The 14,684-nt window shown below is 38.5% G+C and overlaps 1 protein-coding gene across 10 annotated transcripts; it reads left to right on the forward strand.

Annotated features, from left to right (window-relative positions):
* The first annotated feature begins 889 nt into the window (after window positions 1-889).
* Window positions 890-8,939, forward strand: LOC110827525 (uncharacterized). Of its 10 annotated transcripts, none has more exons than XR_015533821.1 (5): window positions 890-1,432; window positions 2,080-2,165; window positions 4,249-4,440; window positions 4,768-5,338; window positions 6,581-8,939. XR_015533821.1 is itself a non-coding variant. In XM_087343589.1 (4 exons), the coding sequence occupies exons 1-3, from the start codon at window positions 2,262-2,264 to the stop codon at window positions 4,683-4,685; spliced, it is 411 nt and encodes a 136-aa protein (XP_087199715.1). In that variant the 5' UTR covers window positions 2,205-2,261; the 3' UTR covers window positions 4,686-4,725; window positions 6,581-8,939. The 10 variants fall into 10 exon arrangements, 2 of the variants coding, with proteins under 2 accessions (XP_087199715.1, XP_087199714.1); XR_015533818.1 differs by having other exon boundaries at window positions 4,249-4,393; window positions 4,497-5,338; XR_015533819.1 differs by having other exon boundaries at window positions 4,249-4,393; window positions 4,500-5,338.
* Window positions 8,940-14,684: the final 5,745 nt, after the last annotated feature.

A 14,684-nucleotide genomic window follows, 5' to 3' on the forward strand; every position in this document is an offset into this window, starting at 1 on the left:
TACCAAATCAAAATAGGCAACAACACGTATATGTGGTTACACTTGGTAGGATTTCAGCTTCTCACGGAGACGAGTATGAAGAAACGTGTCTTCGGGGATGCTGAGACCTGAAGATGGAGGCAGGAAGCACTCCTGAAACGTCGCGCATACTTCTATCAGACTGCATGGCACAGCAAACCAGAATCCGCTAAGTTATCTTGTGTGGTCACAATTCGTATAATTTTGTTTTGATGAGTGTTTTCCTATGGACTCTTTCCTTATTCAAGACATACAGATACGTGTCTAAAGAATGGATTTATTTTATCAGTTTCTCTTATTCCACAATGAAGACCTAATAGGTAATCAGTAACGTGTCCTATTTTAAAATGCGAATTTCTTGATTTGGATGTTTGAGCATTACAGCTATCTGAAACTAATTTCCGGAAACAAGACATCGCCAGCCAAAGGTATAGAATAAACTAAGTCAAAGATATATATTAAAAGCACAAGCTAACACTTAGGGCTCAAATATCCATTCTGCTATTCTGGGGTATAACGCTTCAGGCTTGAAGTTTTAAGTTCCTCTGACCCGTAGGTACCTACAACTACATAGCTAACCAACCTATTACCGTGATACAGAAACATCGTAAGGAATCAATTAATTGTTTAATTTTATGGTGCTCAAAACTTCATCACTGTGTTCAAATGAATAATTTCAATGAATGGAATCATACTTTGTTTCAATTTTAATATTAATATTACACCAGACGGACTTGGGCAGCACAATTTCTCCGCATTACATTCGCATCGTGCAAATGGTGCTCAACAGTGGTAAGAGTAAACAGCTCATCGGAAGCAACAATGCATTGTCGCTTCCGTTGACTTGTTTACTAGTTACAAATTTAATTCAGTTTATTGTCAGCTTTCAAGCGGTTGTACGGTTAGTCACAAGATTGGTACTAATTCCTGAACTTTTAAAGTGTTTAATATGGATAACTTCGAAACAAGCGGAGAATCTTCATTGAATCAACCTAATGTAATTCGTAAACCAAAGGAAAAACGTGAAACCAAGGAAACGATAAGCAGATGGTGTAAACACTGTTTTTTTACAGCAATCTGTGACGATGTGATTGAAAATTTGTGTGTGTTTGTGTTTGTGTATTGGTGTGTGACTGAGCATGCGTTTGTGTTTGCGTGTTTGTGCATGTGGGTGTGTGCGTTTGTGTGTTTAATCGTGTACAAGATTTTCAGAGTATGTGAGTGTGACCATGTGTGCGTCCCGGTAATTTTGAATGCAGTTGGTGAATTATAGCTACAATTAAGACTCGATAGAATGGCGATGAAATGGACCTTACGCACACCTAATGCAAAGGAAATAGAAGTTATAGAGCACACCGATTTGACCACACCATAAGTTCTCAGGACAAGATGCCAGTGATGCGAATTGCGGATGGTAAGTCACAAATCCCCATCGCGACTAATGTCAAAACGAGCGAATATTTGTGTTTAAAACGGCAAAGACGACTGCATTTCATCTTTATCTTTATTTGGAAAATCAGTGTGTTGCTACGAAACTTCGTAACAATGCTTTGTTCATTGCCTCCGCAGGAATTTTATCATATTTTTGCGTCTCTATACCCTAATTTGAAAAAACCTGCATTCATTCTACTCGATCTTTATTCAAGATACATTTCAATATTATTCTCCCGTCTCTATACTGAAGCTTTGTGTAGATTACTCGTCATCTTAATAAGCATTATGAATGTCCTAGCTAAGTCATTTCAATTTATTTGATCTCCCTAATAATATTTGGTGACGAGAGAACTGCGGAAACTTCCGTTTCTTGTAGTTGGATTTTTAATTGTCCAGCTTTATTAACTTTTTCTATTATGTTCGTTATCCTAACTTGCATTAGTCATTAAATTTTCTAGTGACGTTCTTCGCTTACCTGTTCAGGATAATGCGAACTTAAAATAATATTGTGTTTATGAAATGAATTTAATGCTTAAAGGTGGGCGTAAGAGTCAAGTAAATCAGCGCAATGACCAGACACAAAATTTGTCGTTGATTAATCCTCTTGCATCTATTCTTTCCCCACAGATTTAGTCCGATTCTGAGGATAAAGACGGACACACTTCTATGTATGCGATCTTCACTGTCATAAGAGACGGACTCTTATTTTAGATGTATGAATTTCATCAATAATGAAAACCTTAAACGTTTGTACACATCTTCCAATATTGTCAAGGTGATTAAGTCAAGGAAAATGTGGTGGGCTGGGTATGTGGCAAGAGGTGTTACTCCGGGTATTGGTCAGGAAATCTGATGGATCGAGTCCGCTGGAGAGATCTAGACGTAGGTGAGAGGATAATGTAAAGCGGGATCTATGGCAGACATTATTTGAAAGCAACTGGAATTGCTGGCCCAGAACAAAGACCGGTGGCGGGCTTTTGTTAATCTAATGTTTCATAGGTAATAACAATGCTAAGTAAACAGATGACGTTTCCTAGGTAATATAACAATGAAGTTACACTTTTTCGTTTCCCTTTTTCGTAACACATTTTTGCCGAATGACCCTTCCTCATAGACGTATTTACGTCAAAAGTAGTTACTGTAATTAACATTAAACGTATGAAATATTTTTATCATATATTAACAGTTGAACCATCTGTTACCCTAAGCCATGTAGTTATTTAGTTAGTTAGGTAAATTACAAAATCTATTAATGGGTTAATGTAGCAATTGGTGGTCCGACTGTATAAGACCAATAAATTATAGATTGTTCTTCTTATCTTCTGTTTTCAACTTATAAGTACATGACAGGCCATGCATCCCCCAACATGACAGAGCAGGCATTTCCAAAACGGTATAGCAGCGCATCCAGAAAGTAGAAAATAAAAAATATATTTCCTTTTTAGACATGATCCTGGGTGACTTCTTCTTGGTCAGAAATAAAGGCGCAAGGATAGTCCATAAAATTATTCAGTGAAATCTCGACGCGTCTTATTGAGGGTGGGAAATAAAAACTTCAGTTGCGGGAAGGCATTAAAAATGAGAAAAATTAAAATACTGCACTTTTCTCTTTGGCATACACAAAATAATACACAAAAATCCTGTTTCAAAGTTATTTCTTTTATTTCAAAAATTAATTTACGTTTTAGGCGAAACAGAGACTTTTCCATATTCACAAAGTTTTCCTCACCACCTTCACAAATTTTGTTCGCATAAAAGAACGAATTCTCTTTACACTCTCGCCCATTATGGGCTCACATTCGTCTTCTCCTTCCTCACTGCTTCCGCTCGTTTCGAGATCGACTCACAACGCATTAATAGTGTCGACCCCGTATGAGGCAAGCTCGCTGCGCTTCTTTCGATATTGACCTATCTGTAAATAAACAATTTTAAATTCTAAAATCATTGCGTAAATTTTGTTGTAATTTCTCAGAAACGGTCAGTGTGGGAAAATTTTGGGCCTGGACTAATATTTTTGAACGGAACGCTAGAAGCGAGTAAATGTAACTTTATTTTGTATGGGACTTATCAGGGACCGAGCAAACCAGAATATGCATCTTCGAAAACAATAGTTCGGGGAACGATGGATAGATTTTTCGCCGTACTGCCAGCACTTAAAGGGGCAGACACATAAAATTGGCTCTTGGAGAGGCTAAACGTGATTATATATATATCGATTTTATTTTATATTTTTTAAGTAATTCAAATCGACACTTTAAAATCTATGTACGTCGATGAATAAATACCAAGTAGGTTTCCCGTGAAGAGGGATTGAGTCCCAGAAAGATTGATTATTTAATATTTTATTATTAATCACGAACAAAATACCTCAGTTTCAATATTCTACATCTACAGTTTAAACATTGTGTATAACTTAATAATGTTTTTATGATTTGCTTTGATTTTATTTTGACTTCTTGAACAATTCTTGCATTTGCAACAACACATGCTTCTTACATATGCATGTATAAAATTAACTTATAATGAAATAAGAAACAAAGCTTTAAATCGAAGAACAAGATATTCAGAAGTGTAATTGCAAGCACACGTAGACATTTGTGTTCAATGCATTTTCGATTTCTTGTGGTATTTCGAAGATCATTGCGGACAAATATCCATGGCTTGAGTGGGATTCGAACCTACGTTCCCAACGACCTAGCGGCAGAGGCCCACTCCTCAGACAGCACGGCCAGTAAGGACCCCATTTCTAATATTATAATAATAAAAATTAATTTTATCTAATTCATTTGACTACAGGTTAGCGACAATCTGTGCCACTATACGCAAGATCCACACAAAGTATAACTCAACGGGCAATCTCAAAACACGGAAGGAGCAGAACGAGCTGCAAAGTTCACGAGATGTCGCCGTCAAAGACGAACGCAGTCCTCTGAAGGGAACGGTAAAAGAGCTAGATTTGAAAATGCAGTACACTCAAGAAACCCAAGGGTAGAACAATATTCATTTAGAAGATTAACTTTCTAGAATTTTTCCTTCCTCTTTAGCAGAAACTTTCTAGATTCATCACCGAAAAAAATTACAAGAGACATGAAGTTTTGGATCTGCAGCTTTCAAAAACTACCGAAACGTCTGAAATGTTCGAGGAATTCAGAACACAGATCATAATCTTAGGTGATCAGCTACTAGCTGAAATAATGCCGATCGAAATAAAGTTCATTCAAGCAAATAATTAGCGTTCGGAAATGAAAGACTAAATGACAATTTATGAAGAAGGTAAATAGAAATAAGAAATTACTATTAATAGTCAGATTTCAGAAAACCACAGTCTAAAAGCCGAAGTGCAGGACCTGGAGAGGAAGCTCGATGTTGACTACGCTGCCATGATTAAGGAGCAATTTGCAGGCATGAAGGAGCAGTTGCTGGGTCAAACAATGGACATTCAGTTTCATTACGTCAGTGTGAACAACGACTGTCTTCAATTGCGAGACGAAATCAGCATTTACGAAGGAGCCAAACGTCAGTTGGAACATGAAATTTAAAACCAGATTGAAAACCTCACTGATCAGAGTCAAAGCTTAATTTTCGAGTTCCCATTTACGTGCCTTCGAAAAGGAAATCAGACAACGTACTGATAACTTTGAACAGCCAATTTGATTTGATATAGATCTCGTGGAGAACACGTTCAGTTGTGTAAATCGTGAGCTGCAGTTTCTGGTCCATAAGATTTCATACGAAGAGTACATTTAGCTACTTGCGATGTGGAAGAACGGCTTGGCATGTTATCTTCAGTTTTGACCGTGAAACACCGACGAGGCAGGAAGTGGCTGAATTTTTATAACGTCAGAAAACTATTTCAGTATAATCTCTCCTCGCCCACTTTGCTAAGGTGCGTTTTAAATATTTTTGTTTTAACATTACACTTTGTCAGACGGATCCTTAATCAGTGTTATGTTCCTGTAATTCTAAATGACAACTTCGTCATCTACGGCTAATCTGTTAGAAGTTGGAGTTCTTATCACAGAATATCTGCAATTACCTACGTGTCAGTAGGATGGCGATACAGTATTAAAATTCAGAATTTCAAGGGTGTGTTTGGCGTTGGGGGTGTCAGTCGCTAGAAGGTGTAATTTTGCACAGTGATTGCAAGTATTTGTGCTTAGAATTCATTATCTCACCAGGTTATTTAATCGTACCACAGACACATGGATCAAACAGAAGCAAAAATAAGTGTACTGGTCCACACTTATTTGCGGATCAGAATGTCACTTTGTGACGAAAACATTTATTAACTATGATGTAAACAAAATACTCAGGTCTATCAATGTATTGGGACTGCAATATTTATCAACTAGATCGTACCCAATAGGTAATAAAGTATGGACATAGCAAAGTTTTCCAGCTATTTCAGATATTTTAGCTCAGTCTTGAACTGAAAACATTGAATTTCACTGTCCTCAAGTGCCCCACCGGCCGGTTTGACGTAAATTCTTTTACTTTAATAATCGTGTGAACAAACAAAGAGATATGAAAATTTACATCGGCTGAAATATTAGTAAACGTTGCTTATTGATCAATTTAACTGATTTATAACACACGACCAGTAACTAATAACTTTGCCTCCCTGTGATTGTCTTATGAACGCCAGAATATAGAGGGGCCTATAACTCCCGTTCCTTACTTATGGGTTAGTGTGGCGTCTCTCAACCCCTGTTAAGCGTACAATTGGTGGTACGCTAGCCAATGTTGAGTAGTACACGAACTAATTAAGAAAATCAAAAGATAACACTATCATAACTTATTTTCACACGAACACATTTGATCAGTGATACATTTAATGTGTTAAATTAGAATTAGTGGTATGCCAGACACAAAGGGTGCCAACACCTTTGTTAGTCAATATCGTGTTCGATTAACGACTCTATTTTTCATGTCGCTTTGTGTGTGTCATGCGGCCGATAGTTCATAATTTTAAAGATTACGAGGTGAAAGGTATGTTATTGTACGGTTCATTGGCTTTACCAACTTAGACACTTCATGCTTCAAATCATAACTACTTTTTAATCTAAGGATTCTGAATATTGCAAATTCTTTTATATACTTAGCTTATATGTTGTGTAATTGTTTTCAGGGAAAGGAAATATACGATGAATGTTTAATCACGTTAGTCGATGTGATAAGTGTTGGAACAGCCTTTCTACCGGTGAGAAAGAGTTGCTGTTAACTATGGCAGAAGAGTTGCAGAGCGCATTGGAAGAAGGGAAGAAAGAACTACCTCAATTGGAGGTGTTTCATATGATTAACGAATGAAGTGGTGCCCACTGCTTGCAAACATTCCAGAATGTCCCCGTGCGTGCCTCAAGGTCGATCGACGAAGAACTCTGTGGCTCCCGGAGAAGAAGTTACTGAGGACAATTTCCATCTCGCAAAAGCAAAGCTGTCCCACTATACGCCGTGTAGGTCGTATTGGGGTGGGGGAGGTGGTATATAACTCCTACTCATTCGTAAACTGTATACTAGATGGTGGTGAGTGATCAGCGTCACGCCCTGGCCGCTATTTACCACTGGCATAAAATCCCCCGCTTCCCATGGGAATGGAGGCTGGTTCGTACTCCAGAACCGGTCTCTACGGTACAGGAAAAATCATCTACCCCCGTCGGAGATCGAACAACGGGTGTCCAATCACTGATGTAATGAGCTACGCCGGCTCATTATATCCATTAATGATAAACAGACATTCGGTTTTAAGAGGCAATGTAGATTCAATGTTTTAAATTAAATTTTAATTGTAATTCGGGAAGAAATTAACATGCCTAAAACTACACACTCGGATGGTCATTATTATGAAGCCTGAACTTCTAATTCAATTCCATAAATCCGTTCAGTATTACCGTCTTAGTTCAGCTACGATTGTGATTAATTTACTGTCTGATTATCCATATTTTATTTTTATTCATATTTATTAACTTACATTTTGTTGCCTCCTTCATTTCCACTCACTTCAAGAGTCATAAATTCTAGGTTTTCACGATGAGGATTTTGAAGTTAGCCTCCTAAATGTCTGCCGACGTTTCAGTAGATCCGACTTTCTTCAGAAAAATAGGCGTTGACGGAATGAAAGTGAGGGGGTGGTTAGGGCGAGGGAGGGACCGCAGCACTGTTCAATGCGGTAATGATGGGCCGGGGATTGGACAGGTCCTTTATTGTTATGCTTTTCTTTTCATTATTTACAAAGATTTTTATAATCATAATAGCGCAACACCAGTTACTAATTTGAATGTAAGTGGTCTAACGATACAAATTATATGTTTTGCTAAGATAATTTGACCATACGATATATTTTGTTATTATTTTGTTAATTTGAATTTATTTTAGTTTCTCTTCAAAATTGTGACGGCGTAGCTCAGCCAGTATACTTACTGGCTGCGGACTGATCATCCGGGGTTCGATCACAGACAGGGATAGGGGAATTTTCCTAAAACCTCTGCGCCTATACCGGGTCTAGGGTCCACACATCCTCTTATTGGGTATCGGTGTCCTTTCCCAGGGGTAAAGCGCGGCCGTAGCGTGATGCTTACCACTAACCCAAGCCTAGTGTCTAGGTGAAAAATGAGTAGGAGCTATACCACCTCTCCCCCCAAGCAACTACATGGCGCATAGTGGGACAGCTTTACTTCACCTTACTTTACTTTACTTCATATTTGTTACATTGTGTTTGGTTTGGAGCGTGTTACTGGGACGGACAGTTCTATTTCATGGCATAGAAAGAGTAGGAGCGATACCTCCACTCCTCCCAAGTGTCTGCATTGGCGTGTAGCGGGACGCTTTACTCACTTACCCAATTGTTTAAGGGACACAGAAGTGCGAGGTCCTTCAGTGCCTGATAGTCTTTGTTTTGACACTGATTTGAAATGACTTGCTGTGAAGTGGATGTAGTCCCACCTGTCGCACTTAGACTTTTGCCTAAATTCAGTTTGAACATTATGGTTCAAGGTCGATCAGCAACGAATTTTACTGGACCATGCATTTAAAGGAATGCGATTGAGACAATTTGAATTAGACATTTAGAGTCAAGAGCTGTATGTAACTGGCTACGTCAGTGGTTTGAATGTAGGTTTGACACTGCAACATACAATATGTCGAGACTGACGCATAATCATATTCTTGTCCGCAACAAATTATAAATTTCAAATATATTCATCTTCTTGATACTGGAGTAAGGCAAAATTTGTGGAGTGTTTCTCAGTGTATTCGAAATCTAATTAAGTAAATGATCACAATTCTGCACGCCAATCATTACTCAGAAATAACGGCACTCTCTATTTGTCGGTTTCTACATGCTGTTTTTACCCTAAGAAGAATCAAGTGCTTACCTAGGAGTTATTATCACTGAGCGGCTGTAGTGGACTACCAAAATTCCGATTATTTTTACAAAAAAATTTATATCATTAAATAACTGAAATTAAACTATAACATGTACAATAAAAGAATTGCGTGTATTTTTCATTCCTCATTCTCACTGAACTTATTGAGAGCAAGCGTTCCAAAAGAGTGTCTTTTATGACATTCCTCATCATCAATACCATCAGTCAGTTTTATTTGATGTACAATAAGAATAATTATAATTATTAATATAAATCAGAGGATGTTATATTTAAAAATCCAAAAACCTTCATACATACAATTAAATAAATTTCTTTGAATATAAATCTAGAGTGGAAATGTGACAAAACTTTAAGCACATAGGGGAGACCAGGTCAGAACGGGGAACTTAATCTTTTTGAGGGATGTGGAAGGGACAATAATAAAAATAAACACGTTGAGGAACCTTGTGTGTTTTCAATGTTTATTTAGTTTATAATGATTCATTGGTTTAGTTCCAAGAGTTACAGGTTTTATAATTATTAATTTTTTTTTACAAGAATATAACTTACACAATTTTGCGCCGTGCCCGGGGCAAGAAGGGTATGGTTGATATATGTTTGAAAAGATGTAAGAAGACACAGAGAATCCAATAATTATGACATAGGATATAAAAATGATTTAGTATACAAAGTAAAATGTCGAAATTTTACACATTTCAAATCTAATTAGGCCTAACACAGTCGGCTCACATGTTCACCTCTTCATCATCGTGACTATCAACACCTGCACATGAGTTATGGGCCCATTTCAAGCAAGACGAATACTTGTCCACTATTCAACAGACTGTGAATTGACATCTCCACAGTATAGGCACTTGTCATTTCATCCTCTTCTTTGGATACCCCATTCTGTCCTTTCCCATTCTTCTCTACCCCATCTTGCCCCGAGCTGTGATTTAGCTGCATTTTTATAGGAGATGAGGGAATTTGAAGGTGTGCAGTTAGGTTGATATTTCAGAACAAAGTCCTATATAGGTGCTCCTCTAACCGTTTCTTGAGCAAAAGTATTAGAGTATTTCACAGGTTGTGTTACTTTGCAAGAAGGGATCGGGGGCCGAGGTATATATCACTCCTGGGATCGTCCTGACAGATCTTGAATTTGGCTGTTGTAGGTGGTGGCCAATTTTGTGTGTAGCCTATTCGCTAAACCTTCAATTTTATTTTTGATCAGTGGCATCCGGTCTGTTCGTTCAGGGTACTACTTAGAGTAACAATTCGCAATTTGGTTAATATTCTGAGGACTTTGTTCTGAAATATCTGAAGTTTGTGTAAATACGTTTTGGTAGCGTAGCCCCAGGCGGGGGATGCATACGTCAGTATAGACCAGAGGAGTGATTTATAAATTATTAACGATAAATTTACATCCATTCTACAGGATTTATTTAGTAAAGGAAATAGCTGCCTCAGTCTCAATTTTGCTGTACGGAAAATGGATGATATGTGGGCCTTTATTGTCAATTTGGAAACTCGTATGATACCCAGATATTTGGTTTCCGTGGTAAAAAATAAGGTTTATCTTTATTTTGGGAACAGTGAGGCGATGTTCGCGTAAAAGTTTGGAAAACACCATCGTGGTACACTTGTCTGTGTTGATCTTAATTTTACATCTCAGAAACAAGGGTTCGAGAAGGCCTATTGCTCTGTTTAATTTCGCTATTGCTATGTCTATCTTTCCTGAGAGAACACTGATATTTGTGTCGCCTGCATAGATTCTGATGGATATGTTCAAATCAAACCCAGTAAAGCAGAAGCTCGTAATTTTTTAAGAATTCAGTCTGTACCGCAAAGAAAATATCTCTTCACCATTTCGATGAATAACTAAAATTCTATTCGCACCTCCATAATTAAATTTCTCGCTGGTTTGCGTCACAGTAGAAAGATGTGTTTGAAAAATATGAACATCTAGAACGTACCTTCTCTTCGTATAAGATGAAGCTTACGGTGAATTTCTGTAAATTTATCACGTCTTCTTTACGTTTGGCAATATTAGCCCTCATAAGCGCTGTTATTTTTATTTCAAAAATAAAATAAAAACTACAATATGATGCCAGAATAAATTCCTTGCGGTTTGGGGTTCTACGCTGCGGCTAGTAAACATATCGCCCTGAAGATGGCGACAGCATGCAACACTGAAACGTCGACAAATTTCTGACAGACAACACGGAGTTTCAAGCTAGAAGACAGTCGTCTTCAGAATGGATTCTTTTGATTCTGTTATGTGTTGTTCTGGTTTTTATTATTGTATTACCGTATTAGACATTAGATATAAATGATAAATGAACAGAGTTGGTGTACTGCATCTTTTCGCTGGTTCAGCACAAACTCTCCATCATGCAAATAGTGAAAGAAATCTACATTTTATGGGAAGAATCGGTTTAGATGAAAAAAGGACATACAGGACACGCTATTTGATATGCAGATTTGGTGTTTATAAACACGGGAAGATTAATATTAATGATCGAGTCGACGATTTTGTTGGCTGAAAATTGTATTGACGACCGAACTCCGAAAATTCACGGGAATATCCGTGCATGGTTTCCCACTCTAAGATTTGAGAGCGTATGTTAAATAGGGTTAAAATTACCCCGAAACTAGAATTGGCATTGAGAAAAATCCACTGAACATTCATTTCTGAACCTTCGTCATATTACGAGGGTGAGTCAAATGAAAACAGTATTTTTTTTAAATTTAATTTATTGAGTGAAAGCGGTACACAACTATATCATTTTTCTACATAGTCTACATTTCGTTCAATACAGGCCCTCCAGCGTTTACGAAGTGTATGGATTCCTCTAGAAAAAAGTTCTGTGGTTGTCTGCGCAATCACTCATCCTCCGCCTGCTGTACCTCTTCATCGGAACGGAACTTCTTTCCTCCCATCGCCTCTTTGAGTGACCCAAACATGTGGTAATCACTTGGGGCTAGGTCTGGTGAGTATGACGAATGTGGAAGACACTCAAAGTGCAAGTCTTGGATTGTTGCAACTGTTGCACCGGCAGTGTGGGTCCGAGCATTATCATGTTGCAAAAGGACACCTCTAGTCAAACGTCCACGTCGCTTTGATCTGACTGCAGGTCGAAGATGATTCTTCAAGATTCTTTACTGATCAAAAAACGAATTACAGAACGTTGTTCTTCTTTCGTGCATGTAACTAGTGGAGCAGCCATCTTCAAACTGGCACTGTGATGGCGTTCTGTTTGTCTGCACTATACTGTCACCTATAGGACACTCTTTATAGCTTTGGTAACATGTCTGCCAACTTATAGGACAATGGCGCGATATTTCGAATTTTTATCTCAGTTTTACGGTTTTCATTTGACTCACCCTCGTACGAGAATTAAATGTCGTGTGGAAACTGTGATTACATGACAGTAGTTTTATAAATCTGTTGGAACTTGTCCGTGTTCAATACAATAAAAAAGAAACCATCTCCAAAACCCCAGGGTATACAATTCCTAATTATATTAGCTAAAATGAAAATACATTGGAAGTTTGGGTTTTCGTTCCTGTATGTAAAATGTTGGTTATGACGCCTTGCGCCGCTGGACATACAGATTCGTCAAAATCCCTCTGGAATAAGTAAACGGCGTGTGCCATCTTTATACGAATCCTTAAGTCATGAACGACGAACTGGGAAGAAATCATAGAGCGACCACAGAGAACTATCACAGCATTATGGAGTCAAAGAGAAACAAACTGGGAAGATGCTACGATATTATCAGAAATAGGACAAGATTGTCTCCTCTCGAATCCATAATATCCCAAACACAATCATTCTGAAAAAGCAACAAAGTCGTTAAAAACCCAAGGATCAACAACTGGACAAAATTCAAAAACCGAGATCAGCAAGTCATGGAAACAAACTCTCCCCATCACACAACGTCATTTGTCGTTATATTTTCTGACATGGTAACAGGGGAGAAGCGGTCTAGTTCTTACAAACTTCAATTACTATTTGTTGCACATTTATACTTAAAATTTGCAAAGTTAGTAATTATGGCTTCAGTTACTACTACTACTATACGGATATGCTAACAACATTTTTTAAAGGCCTATTTATTATTGATTCACCACAAATCTTGTTTATTTAAGAGAATGCGTTTTGTAACAATGAGCCCTGTTATGGTGCTAGTTGGTACAGTGAAGGGAAAAATTATTAAAACACATTGTATTAGTAAACAGAAGGAACAAATCAGACCTTTATTAAGGAATTAATTATAGACAATATACCAATTAAAAAGTAGTTACTGTAATTAACATCAAACGTATGAAATGTTTCATCATACATTAACAGTTTGCCCTAACGAGATTCCTCCAGAGGAGACTTTATCGGCTGCTAAATTAAACGTTTCCAAACTTGTATCATCTCTATTAGTAGCTCCTTTTGTATGTTCGTACCATTTTTCATGATAAAAAGTGATAGTGGAACCACGGTCCCGGAGAATTTGACGTAAATACGTCTTTGTATTTAAATTATATTTAGGCAATAAATACGAGGGTCGCTCATTAAGTAATGCCCCACATTTTTTTTCTCAGCCAATAATGAAGATAGAAAAGTATACTTTTACATGCTTGAGATTTGATGTTTCCCGCGTTCGTGTACGGAGTTTCAAATGATTCCAACCGATAGCGGAGCTGTAGTGAACTGTTAAAATGGCGTCTGTGAACGACTCTCGTTACAAGCAACGAGCTGTAATTGAATTCCTTGTTGCTGAAAAAGAAACGGTGGTGAACATTCATAAACGTTTGTGTGCTGTGTATGGAAGCTGTGCAGTCGATAGGAGCACCGTTGGTCGCTGGGCTAAGAGAGTTAAAGCTTCAGGAAGTGAAGAAACCGAGCTCCGTGATCTGCCGCGCTCTGGGCGTCCTGCCACAGCCACCACTCCAGACATGTTGAACCGCGCGGATGCCATTATTCGTGAGGATCGGCGCATCACAACTCGACAATTGGCCCAACAGCTTTCAGTCAGCAATGGAAGTGTGATTGCAATTATCCAGGCTCTCGCATATTCGAAGGTGTGCGCAAGATGGGTTCCACGAAGTCTCACAGCAGACCACAGGATTCAAAGGAAAACGATTTCTTCTGAATTGTTGGAGCGTTTTGATGCTGAGGGAGAGGTCTTTCTGTCCCGGATCATTACTGGTGACGAAACCTGGATACACCACTTTGAGCCAGAGACAAAAAGGCAGTCAATGGAGTGGCATCATCCTCAATCACCGAGAAAGAAGAAATTCAAGACAACTCCCTCCGCCGGAAAAGTCATGATGACTGTCTTTTGGGACAGTGATGGGGTCATTCTTGTGGATGTGATGCCAAGAGGAGCGACCATCAATTCAGACGCGTACATCAGGACCCTGAAAACCCTCAAGAAGCGTTTTCGACGAGTTCGGCCTCACAAGCATCCAGCAGAAATTTTGCTCCTGCACGACAATGCACGCCCTCACACAAGTCTGAGAACCCGGGAAGAAATCACCAAATTTGGTTGAACGGTGCTGCCCCATCCACCCTCCGACTCCATCTCTTTGGGCCACTTAAAGATGCTATCCGCGGAACAAGATTTGAAGATGACGAGAGCGTTATTCAAGCAGTGAGGACATGGCTACGTGCACAGGACAAGAGCTGGTACCGGCAAGGCATGCATGCACTTGTTCCACGCTGGCGTAAAACCGTACAAGTTGATGGGGACTATGTGGAAAAATAGTATGTGTAAAGGAAACATTGATTTATATTGTCACTAAATTTGAGCCATCTTGAATAAATATGTTCTGAGGAAAAAAATGTGGGGCATTACTTAATGAGCGACCCTCGTA

The sequence above is a fragment of the Zootermopsis nevadensis genome, unplaced genomic scaffold (genome assembly GCF_977971745.1).
Source record: "Zootermopsis nevadensis isolate Lab colony 2312 unplaced genomic scaffold, Znev_1.0 Znev_ptg000006l, whole genome shotgun sequence".
NCBI lineage: Eukaryota > Metazoa > Arthropoda > Insecta > Blattodea > Termopsidae > Zootermopsis > Zootermopsis nevadensis.